This window comes from Pezoporus flaviventris, unplaced genomic scaffold, assembly GCF_033815535.1.
Source record: "Pezoporus flaviventris isolate CSIRO_AGI_PZ_B2104156 unplaced genomic scaffold, CSIRO_AGI_Pfla_v1 ptg000001l, whole genome shotgun sequence".
In the NCBI taxonomy this organism is placed as follows: Eukaryota; Metazoa; Chordata; class Aves; order Psittaciformes; family Psittacidae; genus Pezoporus; species Pezoporus flaviventris.
In genome coordinates this window covers 15,731,383-15,757,287 of record NW_026892549.1, presented here as the reverse complement: position 1 = coordinate 15,757,287, position 25,905 = coordinate 15,731,383, and the positions used below count along the sequence as shown (strand labels likewise).

Below are 25,905 nucleotides of genomic sequence, written 5' to 3'. Positions count from 1 at the left end.
ACATTACTACTGAGGAGAGATGCTGCAGTCTCTCCTCCATGCCTCTAAGCACAAGCTCCTGCACTTTGACATCTTGAAGTTCAAAGCCTCTAAGATGGGAACATACCTCAATACTCTTGGGGGATTATTATTTACTACTGTTTACTAAGTCAGCCATTCCTTAGGAATACAATAACCTATGCTCCCTAGTGTGTGTGACCAATTCAGAGCATGCAAGCACAGGTCTACCAGGACCAAGACCCACCTCAGGACCTGAATTCAGTCACAAATTGCACCCAGACCCAGGGGTGAACTTTGTATGTTGGGTGCCACTCCCCCCATCCCTCAAGCAGCCCTCCATGAGACCTCCTTAAAACTCAGCAATCTGTAAGCTCAGCAGAGAATTTTAGCAGGAATACTTAAGTGTGCTATACAGCATAAGTTTGACAGAAAAATGTTTCAGCATCACAGAAGTCATTAGTTTCTACTGAGCATCTGCAGGAACACAGAGGACGTTCTGCTACAGAACAGAATGGATCTGACTCTCACACCCATCTGCAGACACCTCACCTTTGCAGATGTCACTTGCACATTACTAGATTTGTCTTGTACTTCGTCTTTTTGTTCACTCATCTGTGCCAGTATAGAACCTCGGTTTTGACCCAAGTTTACTTCCATTTCACTTATCTTTGCATCCAGCTGTGAATTTTCCATCTATTAAAAAAAAAAGACACTGAAGCCATTGTATGGAGAGACCTCAAGCTCACAAACCCCTCCTGAGATGTATTAATTTCTTCAAGTAAGCCATCCCACACTCCCATTTTCCTCTAAATTACGTAGAGGACAACTTAAAAAATTAAGTCAAGCAAGCTAGCAGAGCCCACAATTTAAAATGCATGAAGTATTATGAACCAGCTCAGTCTTCTGAGAGTGCTTACCGTGCATAGCTTCTCATTCCAAACCTGAGGCAAGTATAGGCCAATCACAGAAAAAATCAAAACCGACTGTGCCACTACCTTATGAATGATCCCCTAGAGTTATAAACAATGAAGCAACCAATGGGGTCAACAAAATATTTACCGCATCAGAGAATGGGCCACTGTATTCTTCGACTCCCTCAATGCTTTCAAAACCAGGTAGCAGGAGTGGAATTTTCTTTTTGGCTTGGCTTAACACAGATCTGTTCAACAGAAAAGAATTTTAAACTTACAGAGGGATGGGGGAACAAGACCAGCAGTTATCCCTGCTTGCATGAAAAGCAGAATACAAACGGTGACTAGAGCTATACAAAGTCATTTGTACATAACCTGAGATCTGTTCCTTTAAAAATATATATACAAAAAACTATGCCTCTTACTTTAACTCTTCAGGGTACTCCAATGCTGTAGTCTTGGAGAATGTTGCATTCCAGAATTGGGCACACTGGTTGCGGATCTGTTTGCTCTTATGCTGAAATGCTACACAGAGCAACGGTGAAATCTGCTCCAGCAGTTTGCTATTGTAAGAGCCAGTGCAGTGAGACTGTAAACACTGGATAACCTCAGCCAGGAGTTTTTCCAGCTGAGGGAGAGAAGAAACAATAGGGTGTTTTATTTTATTCAAGCTTTTCACATATTCACTATTTAAAAGTTTAAAACATTATATTTAAAAATTATTATCCCATAGAATAGTATGGCCCGAAGAATAAAGTTTAAACAGCAGAGCACACAAAGTCTGAACAGGTGAGTTTAGTGGTCCTCCCCTCAGCTACATTTTTAGGAAAAAAAAAAAACAAAACAAAAAAACTCTGCCTTCAGTGTATTTTTAATTTTTTGCTTAAAATACAGAAGGAATGGCAAAATTCGTGTCAGCCGTTCCCCCCCCCCCAGCTATTTCTCCAGCAAATTTACCTTGTTGTTAAGATTACTGTATACTTTAGATACATCGGCAAGCCTGCCAAAACAGAAACGATAAAGTTTAGATTTTGCCATCTCACTTATCCCAAGATAAAAGAATTAAACACATCATGCACTCAAGCACTGCACACTGGTTTTAGTATACAACTCAATGAAATAATGTTATGAAACTACCCTCCCACTGGGTGATTAAAACATCTCCTGATACGAACAGTTTCAAGTAAGCTCCCTTTAATGCTCCTGATACTTACATGCTAACATTAAGAGAAACTAGTGGTAAGACAGCAGTAATTGGTACAAACTTCAAATTAAAGGTTTTCTTATGAAGTAACTTCTAACTGCCTTTTGCTCTGAGCCTTCTATCAAAACAGATTTCCCAGGCCCCATAAATATCTGCATTAAAAAGCTGAAGTACTGCCTAAACGAAGCCATTTCACATAAGTAAATCCCTGGATACACCATCCTGAAAAATGTGAGAAAACTGCATTTAGCAGTTCAGTTTATTAACCTGTGGTCTCAAACCTGAAGAGGTCCCCAAACTTGTATTTGCATGGATATGCCTTCATTCAACATTATACCTCCAGCACTTACTTCTCCCTTTTAATGATAATTCTATGACAATGCTCAAACCAAAGCAGATGAGATGGGAGATGGAGAGAGGTGGTGTTCAACTGAACCTGACGTAGGAACAAGTAGGGTCTTGCCTATGAGACAGAGACTCCTGATGAATTTTAGGTTAGAGGTGGCAGCCCTGCTTCAAGTTTCAGTAAAAGTTTCAATGAAACTTGTACAGATTGACTATCCTATTCCACCCTCTCATCCCAAACCCACAAAAGCTGCACTCTTTTCCTTATCCCAAGCAAGGTATGCAACTCTTGCATCAACAGATCAGAGACCACCTTCTGCCAGCCCCTTCCCACCAAGCCCCCAATAATTCCCCATCATGTCCTGGGAGGAAACATCTGTAACGATTAAAAAAGCAAAGCCACATAAGTAGAGCAAAGAGCACAGGAGCATTTCTCAGTATATACCTCTGCTTAAAAACTTCCAGGATTTTAGCGCGCATCAACTAATTATGATTTCTACATTTCCTACAAAACATTACACAGTTCCTGCCCACTAGAAAATACATCACTGTTAAGTACCTTCACTGCAGTGAAAATAAACAGCAGGCAGAAACCAACCACTCTGGTCATGCAGAGATGACAACAGATCCACTCTGAAGAGACTGCAGTTTTATCAACCAGATTTCCAGAAAGCCTATAGGTTTCCTTTGGTATACAACTAGGTAGGTTTGGGTTTGTTCCTGAAGACAAGCATTACAAAGGAGGCTGCTGCTCAGGCATTGGGGGTTTGAACTCCACTGAATCTCAGAGGCAGGCAGGGTTGTGCTGGGGGCTGTAATGCGACACGCTGCCTCACGCAGGTCAGGCTGCCCCTTTGCTCAGCCCCAGCACCCTAGGTTTACACAGCAATTGTAGGAAAAGGGGAGCTCTCAGCAGCTACCTGGCAGACACATCCTTTCTGTGGTGTGCGGATGCAATACGAAACCTGCACCTACCAGCTGGGCTGAACCTAGTGACAGACATGGTGCTCTCGAAGGTGAGACTCAGCAAGAGCTGAATTAGTGCCAATGCCCTGAAACCCCCTGAGCTATATTTATTCGGATATATGGCTTGCCACAGACCACACGAAATTTCGCCAATATGCAGCAACACAATGAATCCAGACTTCCAACCATTCTTAAAATACTCACTTTGTTCTTTCATAACACACTGCCAGGGGTTTTGAAAAAATTGCAAACATAGTCCCAATCACTGAAGGCAATGAAACGTGGCTGATGATGTTGTGAAGAACAGCAATAATTGAAGGACCAACAGAGACCAATGTTTCTGAACAGATTTCTTTGGAACTGAACACATGGAAAGAGTTTAGTAACATCACCAGGAGTTTAAACAGAGAGGCAAGCTTTCCAAGGGGCTCCTTTTTCTTCTTAGACCAGTCTGTAGTTGTCTGTGGAGCTAACATTAAAAGAGTTTTAAAAATTAGGGGTTTCTATGTAACAACATGAATTACAACAAAGCACATCTGAACTTCCAGTCTACGTGAGAAACTGAACTCTGCTTCCCAAACTGTATCTACATACAATTTAAAACCAGACCTAATATTAGACATACATTTTTTACTGCATCATTTTATAATCCCACTACAGATATCTCCTATTCCTCTTATTTATACTTCTGCTTGGTCGCACAAATGACAATGCTTTTAAGTGTCTTTAATGCCTACTTGCAAAGAGACAGCAACCCCCCCCCAGATACTAGCTGGTACAAAAATTCTGGAACAGCGGAAGAGGAGGGAAGTGGAAGTATCAAGTTTTAGTAGTTTATTCATTTTAAGTGTGGGCTTCAATTGTGGTTTTCCTCATCAGCACTTCCAATTAAATCATTTAATTCTTTCAGCAGTCCAACACAATGTCTCATTATTTTAACAAATTCATATGGGGCAGAGAAATCATCAGTACTTTGAGTTTTATGCTGAATTACATTATTTTATAAATCATTTCTTCAGCTTTAGTAGCTGTAAATGGGAGTAGGGAACAAAACAAAGAACACTTCACATACAGTGACCTTTTGTCTTCTGTTAAACCTATTCTTGACTCTTTTATGCAAAGCAGCTTCAAATGTTACATCAAAGTTCATTGTCAGGTTTAGGCAGGTATTACATAATTAGACTGTGGATTATGTTCAAGCATTACTGCCTCAGATTACGACTGAACAAAGCAAAAGCTGCAGATTCCACATGCAAAAATGAAATCAGAAATGAAAACACCAAATCGAACTTCGGAAACCAGCTCTGTTTGACAGTGAACTGAGAACTGAAGTGGCCTCAACGTTTACATCCATTACAGATGCATTTTGTCAGGCTGTACAGTAACTGCTCAACAGCTCAACAAATAGGAAAGATCTGATACTCAAATATCCATACTGGGTGATATTTTTAGTTCCTTTTTATGATTTTTTTTGTCAGTCCCTTCGGTGTTTAGATAGCATGGGTAGCATATACAGACCACCGATACCCTACAGTCATCACTTCCGCATCTACAACAACTCTTGATTTTTACCAACTCTGCAATAAAAGACACGGAAAACCCCAATATTCAAGTATTTCCTTACATTTATTTTTTGGTTGATATTTAGTATCATATGGTGCAAAGTTGATGCAGTCAGACATGACTGATAAAATATGAGTGAGACCTTCCATCATTGAAATCATCTGAGGAGGAAACAGAAGTCATCAGCAAAGCCCAAAAGAGCAATGGTGACAGAAGAAAACATGCTGGCCATTCAGGAAAGCAATTCAAGCAGCTTTTAAAAGTGGATGAAATCTGTCCACGTTATCAGGTAGACTCAGATAAGGTTACATTTTGAATTACACACTTTTACACAAGCTGAAGATGAGTCTTCCTAAGCTACACAAGTAAGACATAAGCACACAGACAATCTGAAGAAGCAAACCAGTAAACATTCAGCCACAAAAAAGTCCTAGATTTAAGAAGGTGCACCAGAAGTATTACAGCTGAAGGCACCAGGAATCCAGCAAAACACATCACCAGATGTCAGTGTGCACTTCAGTTACTGAACTTAAAAACAAAACCTGATTTTCAGAGAAGTCACTGCAGGAATAACAATGACACTGTCACTAGCATTCAGGAAGCACAAATGCTTGTGGTACATGGAAAAAGATGGGCCAAGGGTATTTGTTTTTCTTCACTCCATCATAAAATCTTCTAAATAATACAAAACTTGCTTTTAAAAGGAATATTGATAATGTGGCCCAAATAAAGTTTAGTTTCAATATAACTTACATACTGAAGCTTTAAGGTGTTTAAATTGAGCTTGCTTAATTATCGATTTGTGAAAACTGAAGCTTATATTTGGGACACAGCAGCATCCAAAGTAAGTTAGAATGCTGTAATCCAGCAAATTCCATTTCTCTTTCTCAACTGTTTCTCACTTGTTCTTTTCACAGTATTCTTTTCAAAAGATGGTCAACTTGGAAGCACAAAGGATGTTATGTTGCAAAGCTGATGTTCACTGACACCTATGGACACTTTATCTCCCCACATGATGTGGGCTTGCAAACAGGCAAGAAGATAATGTAAAGGCTCCTTTTTCAAAAGCTTTCTCCTTGATAACACTTCAGAAGTAAAGTCTCTAAATTTTAGTGTACAAGGTTGGTGGTACCAGGAATATGGCAAGCTCTGCCCTCTGAAAGCTGCAGTGCTACTCTACCTTCCTTCCTAATCAAAGTGCCTCGTTTTGTGGCATTTGTTAATTCAGCCTGAAGTCACTTTATAAATACGCACATTTGAACTGGACAAATAATATTTATCATGATGACATTCACTAACCATTTATACTTAAATAGTTAGAATACAAATCCAAAGACTGCTTAACTTCTCTTTTTTTATGTTTTATCATTATTTTTACTCTTTTATATCAATTTCAACTCCTGTTAGTAGCACAGAATTTCGTTACAGCTTTCTCTCTATCTCACCTAAACCACTTTGAGTTACAGAAAGCACTACATTAGAGTTTACAATAGGTTATTTTATATAATTCAAAATATAACTGCTAAAGTATTTAGACAGTTCAATATCACCGGTTTATACTCACTACTGGAGTTTCACCTTCTAGCCCAGATATTATTTTGGCACAAAGTTCTTCACAGCATAGGTTTTCTTCTGCTGTTGCAACTAAAGCAGCACAGCGAGCAAATGCTCTATACAGGTCTGACCAAGCACGCAACAAGGATTTCATAGTTGGCTTTAACAGAAAGAAAAAGTTTATAAATATCAATGTCTGTGCAAAGAGAAAATAACTTGCTTTAAGCTTTCTTCTTCTGTCAGAACTGATGTAACTCAAGAAATCCAACCCTGGAGCAGTGGTCCAATGCATACAGATACTGGTTACAAACTCTGAGACTACCAGGTAGTACCTCAGAGATTTTACAAAACCCACATTGTTACTAATCAACATTATGCATTCACTGTTACCTGTGGAAATCCCTGAGTGGGGAAGATCTGTGATACTGGTAACAACAATGCACAGTAAACAGCACTGAAGTTGTGCTCCAGTGCATCCCCCTGGTTTACTTCATTAGTCTGCAAAGAGAAAACAATTTTCTAATTAGAGAAAACTTAATGACAAATAAGGCTGTTTTAAATATATTTGCTCTGTACATAAGATCTGTGCAAGCTCAACTGTCAATGACATTTTGAAATCAGCTAGTCTCAGTTCTTTCAAGAGCTGAAGCTGATCCTACTGTTTAATAAGAGAGATAAAAAGCACTGCTTCTAAATTCCGAAAGTTTCATTCCAGGAATAAGAAAATCAGAAAATGTCTTGTATGGTTTTTGTTTCAGTTGCAGTAAATGATGACAGCAACTTACTTAAAGCACCTAAGGCTTCCTTCATAAAATCTAAGTTTTTTAGGTCTATTGACTAAGTGAGGGCTAGAGTTCAACAACTCCCATATTTCAGTTACTTCTAGTTAAGTAATCTGCAGAGCCTATTGAATATTAGTTTATATGGCATTCAGTGACACTTTCAGTCAAGAAATCTAAGAGACACTCTTCCAATTACATCCTAAATGTCTCGGCTTTGTATTTGTTCTATTTTCACATATAGCAAACAAGCCTCTTAATGTTTAGAAGCTAAAAGGCCCTGGAGGACAGGCTTCTGACCTTTGTAGCAGCAAAAGCATTTCAAGGAGTGAAGGCTTGAAGCACACATTTACCATCTTAAAAAAGGAGAACCTTCCCAGCACTACACTGGATTTTGTACTGAGGAGTGATCACTCTTCAAACCACCACTACTGCCCTTCATCCTACCTTGCTGCAAATGTTTGCACTCCAGTAAGGGATGTTTTAAAAAAATGCTGCTTATTTAATGTTACTATCACTTCAAGACATGCAATTCCTAAAAATACATTAAAATAGAAGACAGGCACAGTTTTCCTGAGGTTTTTTTGGAAGAGAACAAAAAGCCACTATACCCGATTAATCCAGTCAGTTAGCGGATTAACAACAATACTCCACATTCTCCAAAGATGCTCCTTATTTTCCACTTGCTTTGCACTCTGATTAATAATGCAGATCACAGATTCACTGAAAGCCAGGGGAGACGTAGGCCCAGACAAAACATAACCCACAAGCGTTTCCAGAATTACAAAGAACCTAGGGAAGGAAGTTAAATAGGTAAAATAGTTTTTTTTAGCTGAAGTTAGGAAAAACTTCTACAAGCTCTATTGGAAGCTCGTTATACACAACCACCACCACATACCTTTCATCTGTTACGCAGCATTTCAAGAGGTTGTCATGGAAAGGCAGCTGAATTAAGAATAAAGCTGGTGTTCCCTTGTAAAAGAAATTTAAGAGGTCAAACCAACATATACATCAAAATGGAACAACTGCCTCACACATGTATCTATATATTACATTTAACTCTAAGCCAGAAACCTACAGTTATTGAAAGTTGTCAAAAATTGTCAATTCTAACACTTCAAAATATAAAGGGGGGGTGGGGGGGATGGAACTGGAAACCTGAAGCTTCTGCTAGGTCCTGGTGCTTTGGCAGAATACCAATTACACTATCAATGAAACAAAAGACTTTTCTATTTCAAAGACTGGGTTTTAGAGTACTTGGCCATTCCTGCTTTGAAATGACAGGCACCATGGTAAGGCAGATGCACATAAGGCTATCAGTGTGTGTGATGATGCCTGGAACAAGAGGGAGCAACCTGAGATTTGCATATTTCAAGGATTCAGCAAGACAGCCTTTGGACAAGCGCTCCCAAAATCTATTACAAGTATTTCAGGGTCACTGATGTTAAAGTATTTATTTAAACACATTTAATACCCACCAGTTAAAGTTTCAATCCCTTAATGAAATTCTGACTTGTACATAAGTCAGAAAAAGTCTCCAAACGCAAACAAAACACTTGTGAGGGGGAAAACCTGGGAGCAATTTAGAGTTGAGCTCTTAAGCCAGTTCTGGTAGACAAAGTTTTATACTACTCACTTAAGAGCTGAGGCACTCACTTATTCTTGTTACACTTAAGTCTTCTCTCAGAGATATCTGTCTGCTTTTAAAAGTTTCCACATGAAATCCATGCATTCCCTGGCTAACAAGGCAAATATTTAGCTGCTTCCATAGCCTAAAAAGCTTTATTACCACTGCGGCAAAATAAACAAGTTGCTTTCCTTCTACTGGTGGACATACTAAGAGAAGAGCTCATCATCATCCAATGTTAAAAGTCTCTAAACAGCCTTTTAGATATTAAATAAACCTAAGTGGTACCATGCTCCTTCTTAGCCTGCCCCACTCCAAACACAAACACGAAAGTGTCACTTCAGCTTTTTCGTACAGGTTACTTTCCATTTTTGTAATTTTTCTAACTTCTTGTAATCTGCTCTTCCCTTCCTACACAGTGCACAGAACACACGGCAGCCCTCCCGTTAGGGCTCATTAGGACCAAAGTAGGACAGAGTAGTTCTACCTACTAATGAGTACCCCTACTTTTCCTGCAGCAGACCATGGTGAATGCTTTAGCCCACCATGACTTCCGAATTTGTTCTGAAATAATGCTGTCTAGCATGACATTCTCTGCTTTGCTTCTGTGCAGGTAAATTTTTCCTGAGGAGTAACACATTCTACCTTTAAGAACTTCATTCTGTTGACTTCAGAATATTGCCCCAACATATCAGTGTTCAGTATATAAGTAGTACTACACCGTTTGACGACGTAGTCTCCTTGTGAAGTATCTGCAACCTGTATTTTAAATCATGACACGACTGTGAGCAATCCCCTTTTGATATTACAGTACTTCCAGCATAACTGTTTTTAGTTACAGACAGTTAGTTTAGTCATCTGAAACAAGGGCTGGAGACAAAGTATGCATTCCGGAACATGGAATGTGATTTCCTGAAAGATTTGGATCTCACCATTTAGGAAGTGCTCTGTGCATTTGTGCAAATATGACATCCTAATACCTTTCAGCAGATATAAAGACCAGAGTTCTGGAATGAAGTCAGACTTACATTTAAAAGATCCATATCGGCAATCTGATAAGCTGGTGATCCCAGTACTTTTGGAGGTAACTCCTTAACAGTAATATCAATGAGGGACTAAGCAGGGGGAAAAAAAGAAAAGAGATGTATGTAAATATTTTTTACTGAGGCCTTGAATACTTTAAATAACACAAAGAATAGAAGTAACACCACAAATTAAAACAAAACTGTAACAACTGCTTTCCTTTAGTGAAAATAAGAAAAAAAATCCATCATTTCAGTAACTGTCCTTTCAAAAAACAGACAAACCCACCCAACTTACCAGTATTTTCTGCACAGGAAGAGAATTTGAATTAACAGTGTTTTTTAAGGCCTGGAGCAACATAGTCAGTATTTCCGACCCTTGCTTTTCTTTCTTATTTCCTAGAATAAAGCATATTTACAGTTACAGCAGACCAAAACAATGGCCACTCTGACAATTACTTACAACTTTAAGATCAAAAATATTCTGTGTGTATTTATAAACATATAACAAATACTTGATAGATTCGGATACCAAGTCTCGCTCTGAAGAACAGCGTAACTGAAACCTCAAGGTTTAAATAAAAATAAAGCCCCCAAGTTTTATTAGTGAAGTGGCAACACCTACGTACCTAAGGCAACAACCTTAACACTAACATGCTAAAAAAAAGTTGTGAAATTTTACATCCATCCAAGCACTGCACTTTGTTTCTCTTATGCTTTTCAGTTAGATCTTTCAATATAAGGGATTTCATTATTAAGAATATTCTGGACTTTCAAAGCCTTCACAGAGCAATGAACACATTTTTAAATTAGGGAACAACTTCTATACATCTTAAAGACATCATAGTATGAAAATCTACTTAAACAGGTAGCAACAGTCACATAACAAAGACTTTATGCTCATTTCAGTAATACACTGAATGTCTCCGTTTGTCAACACCAAGGTCTTGAGGAGGAGTTTGGTTGTTTTTTGGAACTGGAAAGATTTCTTCAGCAAGAAAAGCAGTTCAAGTGCTTTAATGCCTTCCTTACTGCTACATGCAATGCACATGCAGTCAGACACTCTCGTGCCTTCCCTAATAATCCTCACTGGAATAGATCACTATGATTTTGTATTTGTCACACAAAGATGTAGGCATCACAAAAACTGTCAGCTGTTGCTTCAGAAAGGACTGATGATGATGCCTACAACCAAGCTTTACAGCAATGAAGCAAACACTACTTAATGTCTAATCTTAAAGAACAACTCTTAACTAGTCAGCAGTGACAAAATAGTACACTTTTTACCTGATTCAATGGCTGTTTTCACGTATCCATTTATGCCCTTCCATATAACATTCAGCATACAATCTACAAGATAACATATTTTTATCCAGTTTGTAATAAAAACATTGAACAGCACTGCAGTTAAAATACAGGGTTAAAACAGCGGACTTTAACATAACCCAAAACTGATGCAAGCTTTCAAAGCAAGTCTGAGCAGCTTTATTTAATGTAACACCAAAGCATTACAGCAAGTGGTTATTTCTCCTTGTGTTTCCCTCACCCATTTTATTTTCCAGAAAATAAAGAGAATTTTGCTACTAAATTCTTACCAGGAACTTCTTTTCCAATTGCTATAAAACCATCCTGAACTGCACTGATAAATGTGCTGGCATGCTTACAAAAAAAGGAAGGGCTACTGATCAGCGGATACTGGAGAGGCTCTAGGAGAACAAAAAAAAAAAACACCACATTCTGTAACTCTTTTATTTTGCAGTCTACTGGTAAGACAAGCCTTAAAAATAATCACGGATCTGTGTCCACTTACAGCATTTAAAATAAACCCAACTTCTAGTATTACAGATGACAACTGACAGTTTTAAATCATTTCATTCTAGTAGGTATCTTTAAATGCAGCAAAATCGGCAGTTTCAGATCATGTGAAAATACTTCAAAAAGAAATACAACTCATATACCTAAGCTAAGCACAAGTTTGTTTTGCTTAGCAAAGTCTAAAATTTCTGGTCCCATCAGGAAGTGAAGCAGCATTTCGATTCCTAAAAGCTGAATGGAAGGAATCACCACCAGTCCTGCTGTGCTACAGTTCAAGTTCATTCTTGGTGTGGCTGGACTTGTGAACGGGTACGGACCTATATGGGTTAAGAAAAATAACAATGTCTTGTGTTTCACCTGCAATCAAGTGAAAGGAAAGATCCAGTAGACCAAAAGCCCAAATGAACATGAAATCACAGAATAGCACTGGCTAAAAGGGACCTCTAAAAGCCAGCCAGAAACTTAGCATGAGTTCCAATGAAGTAAGGTTTAACACCACAGTCATAACCATGCACTTTGGAAGAGCAACCATCTTCCAAAGATTGCACAGTCCTAGGTGCCAAACTTCATTTTGGTGACACAAGTCTCCACAGAAGCTGTGGTTGCAGAGCAAGACACAAGCTACGCTATACACAAGTTATATAGTCACTCCACTGCTATGAAAGAGCAGAAACTTTTACACTGAACCCAAGTCTAACAGGTCTGGTTATGACCTCAGTTACAATCTCACAGAACTAAGATGAGCTTTTTTTTTTTGTTAAGAAAGGGAACAAATGAAGAGCTACACATCCAGGACACTTTCACAACATAAATGAGGCTTCAGTGTATAGAATATGTGTAGACTGCTACAGCAGTGTATACAAGCTGTGAACTCTGGGTTTTCCATACAGAGACAAAAAGAGGCCATTCCTTATCTCAGGCATTAAGATGTAAAGCTCAAGTAGATGTGATTTCACATGTCTTTCAAGTGACCAAACTACTGATGCACTGTGATTGTATTGTGTACTGGGTTACTAATCAGGCAGAAACTAAAAATACTATAGAAATGATAATGGCATCAGTAAACAGCACATGAATACATGAAAAGCTACATTTCAAACCAAAGCTCCTTTGCAAAAGAACATAATTCAGGACATCAAAACTGGTCCTCAACATGATTTGATTAGCACAATTTTATAAACTTGAAATACTGACCACAGCAGCCTAATTTTAACCAATATAAATCACTACCACTGAGCTCTCCAACAAGCACACAGAAAAAATTACTGTTTCACTGCAAATGAAAAAGCATAAAGGTGTTAACTAGAGCAGACTGCTTTCAGCACCTGGAACAGAGTTGGAAGCAGGTTTGTATTTCAATACCTGATTTCTGTACAGGGGTTGCAGAGACTAAACTCTGGTTGCCTGGTACACGTGAGGGAGTTCCTTGCAATGTAGGAGAAGAATCCAGACTTAAAGTACTTTGGATTAATGGTACACAAACCTGCAAAGACATCAAGCCTCCTCAGTGAAAACAGGTGTGACACATACAAGCCATAAGCCACAAATAACCATAGGTTTCAAGTACCACATAGACAGTACTGCTGCTCACAGCATCAGTGTTCCAGACTTTCTGGGCACTTATAATAACATTTTAAAGATGTTGTGTAAGATATGCAAAGAGATACATGAATTAGAAATGGCTGGATGAAACAAAAACTCATGCTAGGAAGATCTGACTGTACCATAATTAAAAAGGTAAGATTGTTTTTTCTTTACTTCCTCCCTGAAGTTTAATTTAATGATATTCAGAAACCAAATAAAAACATTATGTATACTCCAGCAATAATGTGAGTAGCAATGAAACACCTGCATTGTTTTTCTCTCTATATGCATTTTTCTAAATGTTTTGTGGCTATTTTCAGCATGTTTTCCTGTGGCAGACTTCCCAAAGCATACACTTGCCTAGTGAAAGGACAAAGCAGTCCTTCTATACTGTGCTTATATTTACTAGAATTCTGCACTCACTGGAGATTTTCCTCCAGAATCTCACACAACATTCAGATATGTCTCAAATCTTTTGGGGCTTTAAAAAGATTTCACATATAGTCCAAGCGCTTGTGCTATACATAACACACCAATTCAAAGGTCAGATTTGGTTCCTTAAGAGTTTTACTTTAATAATAAACTAGAGAAGGAGAAAGCAGGCACAGAGTAAGTTACGCTAACAAAGAGGGGATGTAGCTTCACGCCTTCCACACAGGCTGATTAAGCTGTGACTATTTTCAGTTGTATTACCTGTTCAAAGTTGGCAGGCAGCTGAGTTCCCAGCCTCATGAGTAAATACCACCAGACCTCCAACTTTGTGAGGGCCAAAGCCTCTGTTCTCACATGGATCGAGCTCAATGGCTGCATTAGCAATTTCAGCCTTTTAGCACTGCACAATATATCTTGAAGAGCAAGAAAAACATACTCTTAAGCAACATAAATAATTAAACCACAGATCGAGAGGAAATTTTTTTAAACCATTAAGTTTTTTCCTAATATATTTTAGCTTAAAATTCAATTAATGGCAATTTATAAAACTAAAATAATAGTAAATTCACCAACCCTTCATACTATTTTACTGCTCTGTTATCTAGAACAACCCTGGAGATAGCAAGTCTCCGATACCGAGACTGAAATGAAATCTACTGCATACCAACATAAACAGAAGGAAATTCACTCGTGCTTGTTATGTCAGAGTCCTATCTGACACAGTAAAAGAAAAACCAGCCTTATAGGAACAAGCATAATGAACGCCAGTTGTGCCATAGATTTTTATCTTCTGATAGAATCAAGTCCCTTGTTAACTAATTTATGGGAAACAATGATCAAAATAAATGAACAGATAAGAAACAAATTTAAATTACAATTTTGGTTAAATTCAGCTAAACTAAAAAATGTCCACATTAAGCCTTTTCAGGACATGCAGTAAGGAGAAACAATCAAAAAATAAATATTGTGTGTTTTTAAAGACTTGTTCAGGTCTCAGTTACACTTTTAGAGGAACTTTGTTTAACGCCTGTAGAATCCTGAAGCATTGCTCTTCTCCAATTAACCCACATACTCCAAAGAAAGATCTACAGCATGTTATTCTCTATTTTTGCTGGTTGGACCAATTAAAGAATTACAAAAGGAATGTTTGTTAATTTTATTTTATTCATTTCTCATGGAAGACAAAAAGAGAACTACTGATCAAACTGCCCTTTTTCCTTAGAACAAAACAACAAAAATCCAACTCAAATTTAATTTAGGCATATACACACAGTACGTAACACTGTGTGTGTGTGCGTATATATGTATATTTACATCACTATGTATACACCACCCATATACTATGTGTATATCCAGTGGTACGTGCCATGGTATCAACCACTACTAGACAGAATATTTTCTTCCAGTTACGTAAAGTGACTGCAGTCAAAACAATTCAGGTTAACTTTTTCAATCTACCTGGATTGAGAGCAAAATTATCTATTAGACTCTTCCATGCAATGAAGGCTATTTTCTTTACCACTGGTGAGCCACTACGAAATCCAAGCTCCTCCAATTGCAGCAATGAGTTGATAAAACTGCCACTACGATGCAGAGTCTGAAGATAAAGATGTTCAGAATTAAGATAATGTGTCATCAAAAATTCCCTCCCTAATGCCTCATGATTGTAGAACTTACTACTTTTCTGCTTACCTTTCCAAGTAATCTGACAAACAGCGGCCATAATTTTAAAACATACGTCTCATTTTTTGTAGAAAACAGTTTATGAAGTTCTGAAATTAATTTCTGCAGACAGAAAGAAACATAATTTCTGTAAGAAATATATTCAATTATTTGAAAAAAAATCATACCAGCTTCTGGAAACCCAACCAACCTGGAACAATGCTCTTGCTAAATCACTATTTAATTCTGTACTACACAGCATTTGCTGGTAAATCAGTCAAATGTTGCTACCATCTGATTACCTTCTCAGTTGAAACTTATAGTTGGTTTTAATTATTCTTACAGTGGCAAAATCAAAATCCATTTCCTGAAATACTTGTAGTCTCTCTAAGTCTAAACACACTGTGACCCTAAAACCCACCTGGCTTTTGGGTTTTTTTGTAAACATACTTAACTTCTACAGTGAATAAGGTAAAATAAATAAGGCTACAGTTCTGAAAGTGAAGGGGAACATGAAAAGCTTCATCAAAAAGACCAAGTGCACTGTTGTTAAACAGGGTTGGGAATCTTCTAATGGACATGGAAAATGCTGATGTACTTGGTGCCTTTTCTTGCCTCCATCTTTATTCAGGCCTCCAGTGCCTGTCTCCCATTACCTTTTAATAAAATTTAAAACACCCCAAGCAACCAACCAACAACCCCAGTGACTACTGCTGTTGCCCCTGGAAAAAAGGCAGAGCATTCCTACTTACTGTGGTCATGAGATGCTCAGTGACAGCTGCCACCTCCTGCTGTTTCTGGAGGAGCAATGGCATGCCCATCTCCAGGGCAGTAGCACCTCGTAACTGCACCTTATGAGCTGAATGGACAACCAGGGGAATGATCAGTTTTGCCCACCTCACAGCCTCTTCTCCCATTTGGGCTGGAGTCTGCTCCATTAAGCTAGATCCAAAAAAACAAATATGGGTATTACAGATCTCCAACAGATAGATTGCTCAGACATGCAAAGATAATCTTGGTATCACCAATAAATGCTCTACTTCAACATACAATTTACAGGAAATCATGCTAAACAATTCTATTTTTTTTTTATTTTTCTAAACAATTGTATTTTGACAGCTCACTTAAAACTGCAAAGCTGAAGTGCTACTTCAGATAAACTTCTCTAAAAGCAGAACAGACTGACCTATTCTATCACAGCTTTTTAGGTGAACAAGCTAAACTGAGAGCCTGAAAGGAACATACTATCCTTTCCTTATCAGTGACCAAGCACTAAGTTTGCACATTAACCATCCCTTGTATGTTCTTAGCAGTACGGAGCAGCTCCCACAGGCCGTGCATGCTGAAAACAATATGTACCTGCTTTAGAAAAACAACTGAAATCCTGTGGCAGCACAGGTTTGCACAGACTCAATGTACATTAGCCTAGTCAAATGTTCATTTTTTATCCTTCTATATGGAGCTGTTGGAGCACAGTCTGACAGACATTTACACTATCCCACACATGCCAGCAAGACTCAAACAGGAGGACCCGGCTTATATTCAAACCAGCCTGTAGTAACCAGCCTGTCTCCAGAAGTCATTAAATTTTGCCAAGTGTCCTCTCTTTGGCACAGGTATGCCAAATCCCCATCACTACAGCTGTACTAAGGAAAACTGCTGTCTTTTGGGTGATTTTATTAAAGCCGGAGGACAAGCAGTTCTTAAAAAACACACTGTACCTGTCATCAGCCTAACTTGTGAACAAAAGTACTATCCTGCTACTGCTGTCAACCAGCCTGAGACCCAGTATTTATTTTCAAATATAACTACATACTTTTTAATAACCACATATAGTCATGTATATATACAGTAATTAAAATAAACCATTTAATAAGACATGTAATTTTCCAGAAACAATTGTCTACTGCATTTCAGGTTTGCAAAAGAAGTACTGGTGTACAATTAGTCAGATGCAAGAAGTTGCTAAGTACTATGTAAAATATAATATTCAAATTCTCTGCTGCAGAAAACCAATGTATTAAAGTGAGCAAATAAATAATTACTGCTTTAACTATTTTACTGTAAAATGGATTTGTAGTTCAAACTCAATGCAAAATAAATAATAGTAAAGATATAAGCTAGAGCTATTTATTAATAAAATTATATCAAACAAGGACAAAATTGATTATTCTAGTGCGGCTAACCAAAATAATGCACTCTTGGTGTTGGTCCTAAAATGTCGCCTATGGAATTTAAACAGTAATCTCAACAGTATTATGAGATACACTACAGTAAAATTTGTAAAGCACCAAGGAGACATTTTAAAATAAGAACCCATATAATGAGAATTTCTCATTAGGTTATGAAAACGAAAGCTAAAATGTAAGAACATAACTTGTGAAACACACATGAGACTTCAGAAAGAATTCTCAACAAGTTGTTGAAAACAACGCAAGTTTATTTGAATATTGACTACTTTCTGCATCAGAATCAACTGTTGTATTATCATTATTGGAATATTCTGCAAATGAAGCTGTTCAGAAGAACCACTGGCAAAAGAACAAAAACAGTAGTTCACCCAGTTTCACCCTGTTGTACTGACAGTAACACAGACAGAAGTTAAACACCACACAGCCGCTTGTTCACTTTCCCACCCCCAGTGGGATGGGGGAAAGAGGGGAAAAAAAACCCACAGTAAAATCCACAGGTTGAGATAAAGACAGTTTAACAGCACAGAAAAGGAAGTGAAAATAATAATGATGATGATAAAAGAACTGCAATATAGAAAACAAGTGATGTTCAATGCAATTGCTCACCACCTGCTGACTGATGCCCAGCCTGTCCCTGAGCAGCAGCCCCCCCCCCCAGCTTTTCCCCCAGTTTGTATAGTGAGCAGGATACCTATGCTATAGGATATCCCCTTGGCCAGTTGGGGTCAGCTGCCCCCAGCTGTGTCCCCTCCCAACTTCTTGTGCACTCCTGTCCTGATTTTGGCTAGGATAGAGTTAACTTATTTCCTAGTAGCTGGTGCAGTGGTGTGTTTTGGCTTTGGCTTGAAAATAATGCTGATAACACCCATGTTTTAGTTGTTGCTAAATAGCACTTATTGTGATCAAGGACTTTTCAGTCTCTCATGCCCTGCCAGGTAGCTGGGGCACAAGAAGCCAGGAGGAAGCAGAGAATAGCTGACTCCAACTAGCCAAAGGGGTATTCAATACCACAGACCATCATGCTTGGTATACAAACTGGGGGTGGGTCAGGGGGAACTGATCACTGCTTCTGAACTGGCTGGGCATTGGTCAGTGAGCAACTGCGTTGTGCATCACTTGTTTTTCTTGTTTTTTTTTTCCTCTCTCCTGCCTTTTCATCACTATGATAATATTTTATTTATTTCAATTATTGTCCTTAGCTCAACCCACAGGCTTTACTTTTTTCCCCATTCTCTTCCCCGCACCACTGAGGGAGAGCGAGAGAGCAGCTTCATAGTGCTTGGTATCAAGGGTTAATCCACAACAATCCTTTTTGACATCATTCACAATAACAAGTTTTGACTGGAATGTGCTATTCCAAATACACAGCTTTTATTATTGTTTAGCTATTAATTGACATGTGTCTGTGCTTGCCTCACTGTATAGAACAGTCTAGTGCTTGTTAGTGGCTGTTTTTTACTTCCAGTATACTGATCATCTGACTGTTGTGCCTTGGGATGTTTTGGTAACAGCAGTGGCAATGCACCTGGGCTGGCAGATGGCAAGGGCATCACTGCTGTTTCTGTGCTGCTGTACTGGACAGGCTGGAACTCCAGTGTGAACTTGAGTCAAAGGGACTGTGATCTGTAGACAAGTCCAGAGGGGAACAGGACATCTTAACGCATCTTCAGCAGGTATACTTCTGAAGGGGCTGTGGCCCAAGGATAAGCCCATGCTGCAGCAGGTACACCTTCGAGCATCAGTGGCTGTGCACAAAGTTTTGCTGCTGAAGCACCTCAAAGTTTATGGCCACAGATAAAGCCACAGCAGAGCAGGTACACTCCTGGAAGGAGTGCAGTCATGGGCGAGGCCATGGTGGAGCAGGGTCACTCCTGAAGAGATGGTTGCTGTGGGTAAGGCCACACTGAAGCAGGTGTATCTCTGAAAGCATTGCAGCCCATGAAGAAAGCCACTAGAGGCTGGTGCACCTCAAAGCAACTATGCCATGATTAAGTCTATGCCACGACAGGTATATCTCTGGAGAGACTGTGGCTCATAGATCAGGCCGAAAGGGTCCAGAGGTTGAGACTGCAATGGAAATAAATTTACACTATTGTAACCTGGGGCTTCAGTTGCACGTTACAGGAATTACTATAGCAGGAACCCCTCTTTGCTAGCCAGGGGAAGAGCAAGAGGAGGAGTTCATTGCAGTGTTAAACCCTATAACCTGGCACAGAGGGACCAGGGTTGGAAACTGCAATGGAAATACCTTTAAATTGTTATAATCCATGACCTGAGTTGCATGTTACAGGAATTACTACAGCCTGATCCAGTGGAAGACAAGCCTTACAAGCAGTGCTTACACAGAAATAAGGCCTTTTTGCTTCTGACAACACTCCACCAGCAAGTAGGCTGGGGGTACACAGTTGGGACAGGGTGGATGGGGCACAGCCTGGAGAGCTGACCTTGACCGACGCAAGGGATAGTCTAGACCAGATGATGTCAATGCCAGCATGTAAAGATGGGGAAGGAGAAAGGGCAGGTTTTTGGAGTGATGCCATTTGTCTTCGCAAGTCACCATTACACGTGATGTAGCCCTAATCTCCTGGAGATGACTGAGCACCTGCCTGACCATGCGAAGGGGCCAATGAATTCCTTGGTTTGTTTACATGCACGCGCAGCTTTTTCTTTTCTTACTAAGTTGTCTTTGTCTCAAGCTAGAAGTGTTCTTTCACAACCCTGGTTCTCTCCTGCATCCCACTGGGGGAGTGAGCACATGGCTGTGCTGCTGGTTGGGGTTAAAACATGACCTCCCCCCTCTTCCCAGCCTCCTTGCTGGTGGTGTGGCACAAGAAGCTGAAAAGTCCTTGACTTAGTGTAAACACTGCTCAGCAACACCTAAAACATCAGTGTCATCAACATTATTCTCATCCTAAATCCAAAACACAGCACTGTACCAGCTACTGAGAAGAAAATTAACTCTAACCCAGCCAAAACCAGGACAACACTGTAGGAAGAATCTTAAACATATTGAGCAATTGCAAGAGTACTTTAAACAACTGCCTTTAGTATACTTGTGCCACTAAGATTTTGTACTGATAGATACCTAGGGGTTTTTGGAAGCTATTTTAACAATCTAATATTGCAGTGCACATACCGTATAACAACATTAAGTGCTTCATATTCAACCACCATAGATTGTACATCTCCCTTAGTAAGTATCGTTTCCAGGGTAGAAATAATACTGGACACCTGAGGAAATAAGAACATTAAAGTCAGCACCTAAATACATTAGGATTTCCATGAGGAGCTGGAATTATGAAATTTCATTTCCCAGGACTGTGCCCTATGTTTGGATTATACTAGGTCTAGTTTTAAGGTTAGAACTGCCACAAAACTGGAGTATTCACAACATTTTTTCCCCCATGCTGCTTCACTGGTATCTAACAGAATTGCTCACATTGCAATTTCTCCCTTGGGAGAAGCAATAATTCCTTGGTTCTTTTCCCTCTGCAGCTGCCCTTATTTTTCCAAGAACCTAGGCTCTACATTTGGCATCAAATTTGACAGAAAATTACTTTCAGATTCAAAAGCTACTTAGTAGTGAGTGACCAAGAGACTGCACAAGCCTCACCTCCCTAGGAAATCAGACCACCAAAAAAAAAAAAACCAAAGAAACAAAACCAAAACCCAAACAAAACAACAAACCCAGAACCAAACAAAAAAACAACCCCAAACTGAATAAACTTACCTCATTTTTAACAATTTCAGAAGGAAATGTCTGCTTAGAGATCACCCAAAGTGCCCGAGTGCGAGTGTTCTTGTCTGAAGTTTTTAGAGCAACACCGTTCACTATTGAAAGCAAGTCTTGTATTTCGGTTGCTGAAAGCAGAATGCACAGCACTCAGATTCTGTTTCTGCAATTTCAATCAGCTTCTTAGCAAGTTTCAGCTCATTTTTTCCTCAGTTAATGTTACTAAAAGATCCATTCAACTAGAAGTCCCAATGGACATGATTTTGGACATGATTTCACGACTTAACAACATTACTTTTTTGCAGTTTCTCCCAACATAAAGTAGTGAAAAAGCTAAAGACGTATTAATATACAGATACCATTAATGTAGTACATCTGTATTACCTATAGAAGAAACCACAAAAACGTAAAACTCAATGATAATTTCACCCCAAACCTCTAGAGTTAAGGATTAAGTATTTTAATTATTTGAAACTTCTTGGACTTCCAGTAACTTTAAGCAGCATTTTGGTCAATATCACTGCTATACTGACATAGATAAATTCATTTTAGGGTCTACAAGAGGCTTTAATAATAAAGATGGTGGTAAAGCTATAACTGAGGTAACAGTGAGCTCATTACACAAATAACAATTAGATTTAACATAGGCCTTACATTCAACTAGGAAGACACATGGAAAAATCATGTATTCCTTTAAGACTCAAAGCTATTAAGCCTAATTTTTTTTACAAATTTGGGCTTTGTGGGTAAATAATCTCATTACCAAATAAACATAAGCTCACATACACTCCTTTCCTCAACCAAGAGGAAAGCCCCGTTTCAGAACTTAATTCTGAAGCCTGACCTTCTCTAACAAAACCGACTGCAATTTATCAACTGGTTAAAAAATATTAGAAGTTATGGGAAAAGGACCATAAGAAATTATTTTAGCTGTCTCATCCTCATCAGAAATCAGGCTAAATTTTGCACAATAGGAACGGTCCCTTCTAATCAAAACCATTCTATGATTTAACAACCAGGAATTGCCAGGTAAAAATCTCAAACACTGAAAAACACTACTGGCCATCCCCAAATGCTAAATGTGTTCTTCCACCTGTACAAGTTTTTGATTACTAATTCCAAAAATTACAGTATCTAACCAAAGTATTTAATGGAACTAGAAGGCAGTAAACAGTATTAGCATAACAGCATGAAAAAAAACCAATTTCTTTGTAAAAGGTGCGATTAGTGAACTGACCACACTGCTCATATTAGAGACAAAATCACTGCATCACATGGGAACTGTGAACTTCGTCAAAGTTAAAGTACATGCTAACAAAGAAAGAACTCCTGATATATACATACACCTACACAGACACACATTACTGGCACCCACACTGAAGTTCATTTGCTTACCAGATAATTCAGATGTAATACTTGAATTAAAAACACAGAATCCTAATGCCTGCAATGCTGCATTACTTAGCTCTACATTTTGACTAGAAATGTGTGCCTGAAAAACAAAACAAAGTCTCAGTTTATAGAAGTAACTGTGAAATATGGTATGGTATTACAACACTTCTGCTTAGTAAAATGAGAGCTATGAAAAGCAAACACTTGAAAAACGCACCCATGCAGGAACCCCTTCCTGATCACATATACTTCAGATCAATAAAACTATTCTGAGTTGCTGAAGACACTTTTGCTCTCTGTAATTTAAACATCTTTACTGAAGCAAGTTCTAAACAAAGTTCTTTTGTGCTTGTTGTGTATTATCACTTGACACTCTAATTGTCTGTAAACATCTAAAACAGAAGGGGAAAAAAAAAAAAAAAAAGATGGCCAAGAACAGTCTTTACATGAAGCTTCAAAAAGAATCTGACATTTACTGCATATTCTAAATTCCCAGTGTCTCTTAAGACAAACAGAATACGTTGTGTCTTTTCTGGCTAGATGATCAGATTTCATTGCTTAACACTGCCCAAATATACCAAAGACCCTATATTTTACTTTCTCCTACAGTAATGGAAGATACATTTTGCTGACAAACCCTTACTGCTATGTCACTAGCTTGAATTATTTAACTCAACCTCAAGTCCTACAATGGCCACTGACCTTGACCACCTAAACATATCTTCAGTTCTACACTGAAACACAGAAAATGAAATGGAAAAGACATACCTTAAACACTTTGCAGAGTTGAGGGAAGTGTTTTCTGACATCTGCAGTGAATCCTTTGCCTTCCACACCAGTCAAGCGACTTGAAGCAGCAGAAGGGAAAACAAGTGATATCCACAGGTTAAGCATGTTATAATTTGACATAACTTTACATTTCTCGCACACAATTCATTAGCCAATATAGAACCATTTCTTTCTTCAGAAAATTAAAACACAACACCAAAGAAGTTAAAGAGCAAGAATGCCAGTCACCTCACAGGTTACTCTGACATATCAGTAAAATACTGCGTTATAAAGTACGTGTCCTAGTGACTAATGACGCATTTTGTGCTTATAAAGTATGCAGAAAAAAAAAAAACAAAGAAAACCAAAACACTAAGGGCTTTCATTTTTCTGGCAACTTCTACAGAAAACATTAAAAATATGTAAACTTGACATGACTGCTGAAAATTAGATAAACTTTCCGCAGAAACAGATGAGCTTCAAAAGCATGTTCCTCAAATGCAGTTCTAGAATGCAAGCTCCCCACTCCAGGAAAATTATGACTTGACAACTTACAGTGATGACTTTCCATGTATTTGAAGAACATCCATACAGAAATGCTATACTTACCCTACAAAAGGTTAGCAATCAGTGTCATACAACAAAACACCTGTTATTAAGTGCAATCATCCAGAACGTAACATGAGAAATCTGCCATTGCCTAATACTGTCTTTAAGTCGGAACTTTTTTTGGTCAGTTATTACTAGAAACCTGTAAAATCTTGTAGCTTCATCAGCATCACTGATAGATCTAAGCGGTTACAGCTTTAAGCATCACAAGGCTGAAAGATATAACCTCAAAGGTGACACGGAGGGAAAGAGATAATGCCTCTGCAAACACTAACACATCTGAGAAATCCAGGTAAAAGCAGAACCTCACGGTTAAGCAGTATCTTCCAAAAAAAAAAAAAGCAGTTAAAAAAGCCCACTATAATAAAAAAAAAAAAACAAACACAAAAAAAACCACACAAAAAAAACCACACAAAACCCAAAAACCCAAGCCCTCTAACCTTTCCAATCACGAAGATGAGATACAAGAGTTTTTCCAGTCAGAAAAAAAGTTACCGTTTCCCAACCTCAGCAGTTACTCCAGGAAACCTGAGGAGAGACTCTAGGATGTGCAGCCTCCAAACGGACTCCGTCCGTCCCTTCCTCCCTCTCTCCCGCGCCTTTTCCCTCTCTAGGCCCGCACGATGCCCGAGATCTCACCCAGCGGCCCCACAGCACGCCTCAGCCCTCCGAACGCACACCCAGGCAGAGCTCGCACCCCTATATCCGCTCCGCAGCGGCTACCGGGGGCTCACCCCTCCCCTTGCCCCGACCCAGGCGGACAGAACTCGCCGGGCCAGACCCGCATGCCCCCGAGCGCGCTTCCATAGGGGCGGCCGCGGTGCTCTCACGCGGCGCGGGCCTCCCCGCCCCCCTCACGCTGTCCCCGCGGCCGTGAGGCGGCATCCTCGGCCCGCACTCACTTGACGATCGTGAGGTGCGCGTCGGTGAGCTCCCCCGGCGGGGCGGCGGGGTCCTCCAGGGTTTCCAGCAGCGGCCGCAGGCTGGAGCCGACGGCGGGAGCACTCATGGTGCCGCGAAGCGATTGAGCCCGTCTCCCGGGTTAAGATGGCGGAGCGCGGGCCGGGGCTGCGCCAATGAGGAGCGCGGGGAGGCGGGGCGGGGCCGAGCAGGAGGATATCGAACAGCGATACGCGTTTATTCCGCGCGCCGACACCGCCCTCCGCCGCTGATTGGTGGCTGCGGCCCAGAGGAGGGAGGTGCCAGGGGGCGACTCCGAGCTCAGGCGCCAGCGGAGCTGAGGGCGGTGTGGGATGGGTGATGCGCGGAGGTTCTTCAGCCTGGAGGACGTTTATTTGTGAGTGTAAAATAACCTCTAGATCTCCCAGATCTGCTCAGCGGTTACAGCCGAGCGTCTGTTCCTGCGTAACTGAGCTGAATAAACACGAAATTAGAACCTAGAATGGTTTGGGTTGGAAGGGACCTTGAAGCTCGCCCAGTTCCAACCCCTTGCCACGGGCAGGGACACCTTCCACTAGAGCAGGTTGTTCCAAGCCCCATCCAACCTGGCCTTGAACACTGCCAGGGATGAGGCAGCCACAGCTTCTCTGGGCAACCTGTGCCAGGGCCTCACTAAAGGTGCAGACAAAGAACTGTCTGTACCACTTTGTTCTGTACAAGGAAATTCTCCAGACTCTGCTGGGGAAGAAATTTTTATGAGCAGCAGGAAGGGATCAACTCATTCCTAGAAAGAGCTGCACTGTCGTGGTTTAAGCCCAGCCAATAACTCAGAACCAAGCAGCTGCTC

General features: G+C 39.7%; 1 protein-coding gene across 3 annotated transcripts in view; it reads right to left on the bottom strand.

The window, feature by feature from the left end:
- The window catches only part of RIF1 (replication timing regulatory factor 1), a 34,613-nt gene extending 9,311 nt beyond the window's left edge, over positions 1 to 25,302 (bottom strand). For 2 of the 3 annotated variants that reach the window (XM_061445574.1, XM_061445584.1), the window contains exons 1-25: positions 25,061 to 25,302; positions 23,550 to 23,628; positions 22,785 to 22,881; positions 21,387 to 21,517; positions 20,793 to 20,887; positions 16,217 to 16,406; positions 15,495 to 15,587; positions 15,261 to 15,399; positions 14,064 to 14,215; positions 13,149 to 13,269; positions 11,930 to 12,103; positions 11,567 to 11,677; positions 11,259 to 11,321; positions 10,270 to 10,370; positions 9,978 to 10,064; positions 8,221 to 8,294; positions 7,934 to 8,114; positions 6,934 to 7,041; positions 6,554 to 6,703; positions 5,051 to 5,150; positions 3,631 to 3,895; positions 1,869 to 1,911; positions 1,337 to 1,539; positions 1,060 to 1,159; positions 550 to 693 (exon numbers count right to left, since the gene is read on the bottom strand). In XM_061445574.1, coding sequence (XP_061301558.1) covers positions 550 to 693; positions 1,060 to 1,159; positions 1,337 to 1,539; positions 1,869 to 1,911; positions 3,631 to 3,895; positions 5,051 to 5,150; positions 6,554 to 6,703; positions 6,934 to 7,041; positions 7,934 to 8,114; positions 8,221 to 8,294; positions 9,978 to 10,064; positions 10,270 to 10,370; positions 11,259 to 11,321; positions 11,567 to 11,677; positions 11,930 to 12,103; positions 13,149 to 13,269; positions 14,064 to 14,215; positions 15,261 to 15,399; positions 15,495 to 15,587; positions 16,217 to 16,406; positions 20,793 to 20,887; positions 21,387 to 21,517; positions 22,785 to 22,881; positions 23,550 to 23,628; positions 25,061 to 25,167 — 3,108 coding nt within the window. In that variant the 5' untranslated portion in view covers positions 25,168 to 25,302. The remainder of the gene's footprint in view (positions 1 to 549; positions 694 to 1,059; positions 1,160 to 1,336; positions 1,540 to 1,868; positions 1,912 to 3,630; positions 3,896 to 5,050; positions 5,151 to 6,553; positions 6,704 to 6,933; positions 7,042 to 7,933; positions 8,115 to 8,220; positions 8,295 to 9,977; positions 10,065 to 10,269; positions 10,371 to 11,258; positions 11,322 to 11,566; positions 11,678 to 11,929; positions 12,104 to 13,148; positions 13,270 to 14,063; positions 14,216 to 15,260; positions 15,400 to 15,494; positions 15,588 to 16,216; positions 16,407 to 20,792; positions 20,888 to 21,386; positions 21,518 to 22,784; positions 22,882 to 23,549; positions 23,629 to 25,060) is intronic. The other variant, XM_061445594.1, reaches the window with a different exon arrangement.
- Between the last annotated feature and the right edge of the window lie 603 nt (positions 25,303 to 25,905).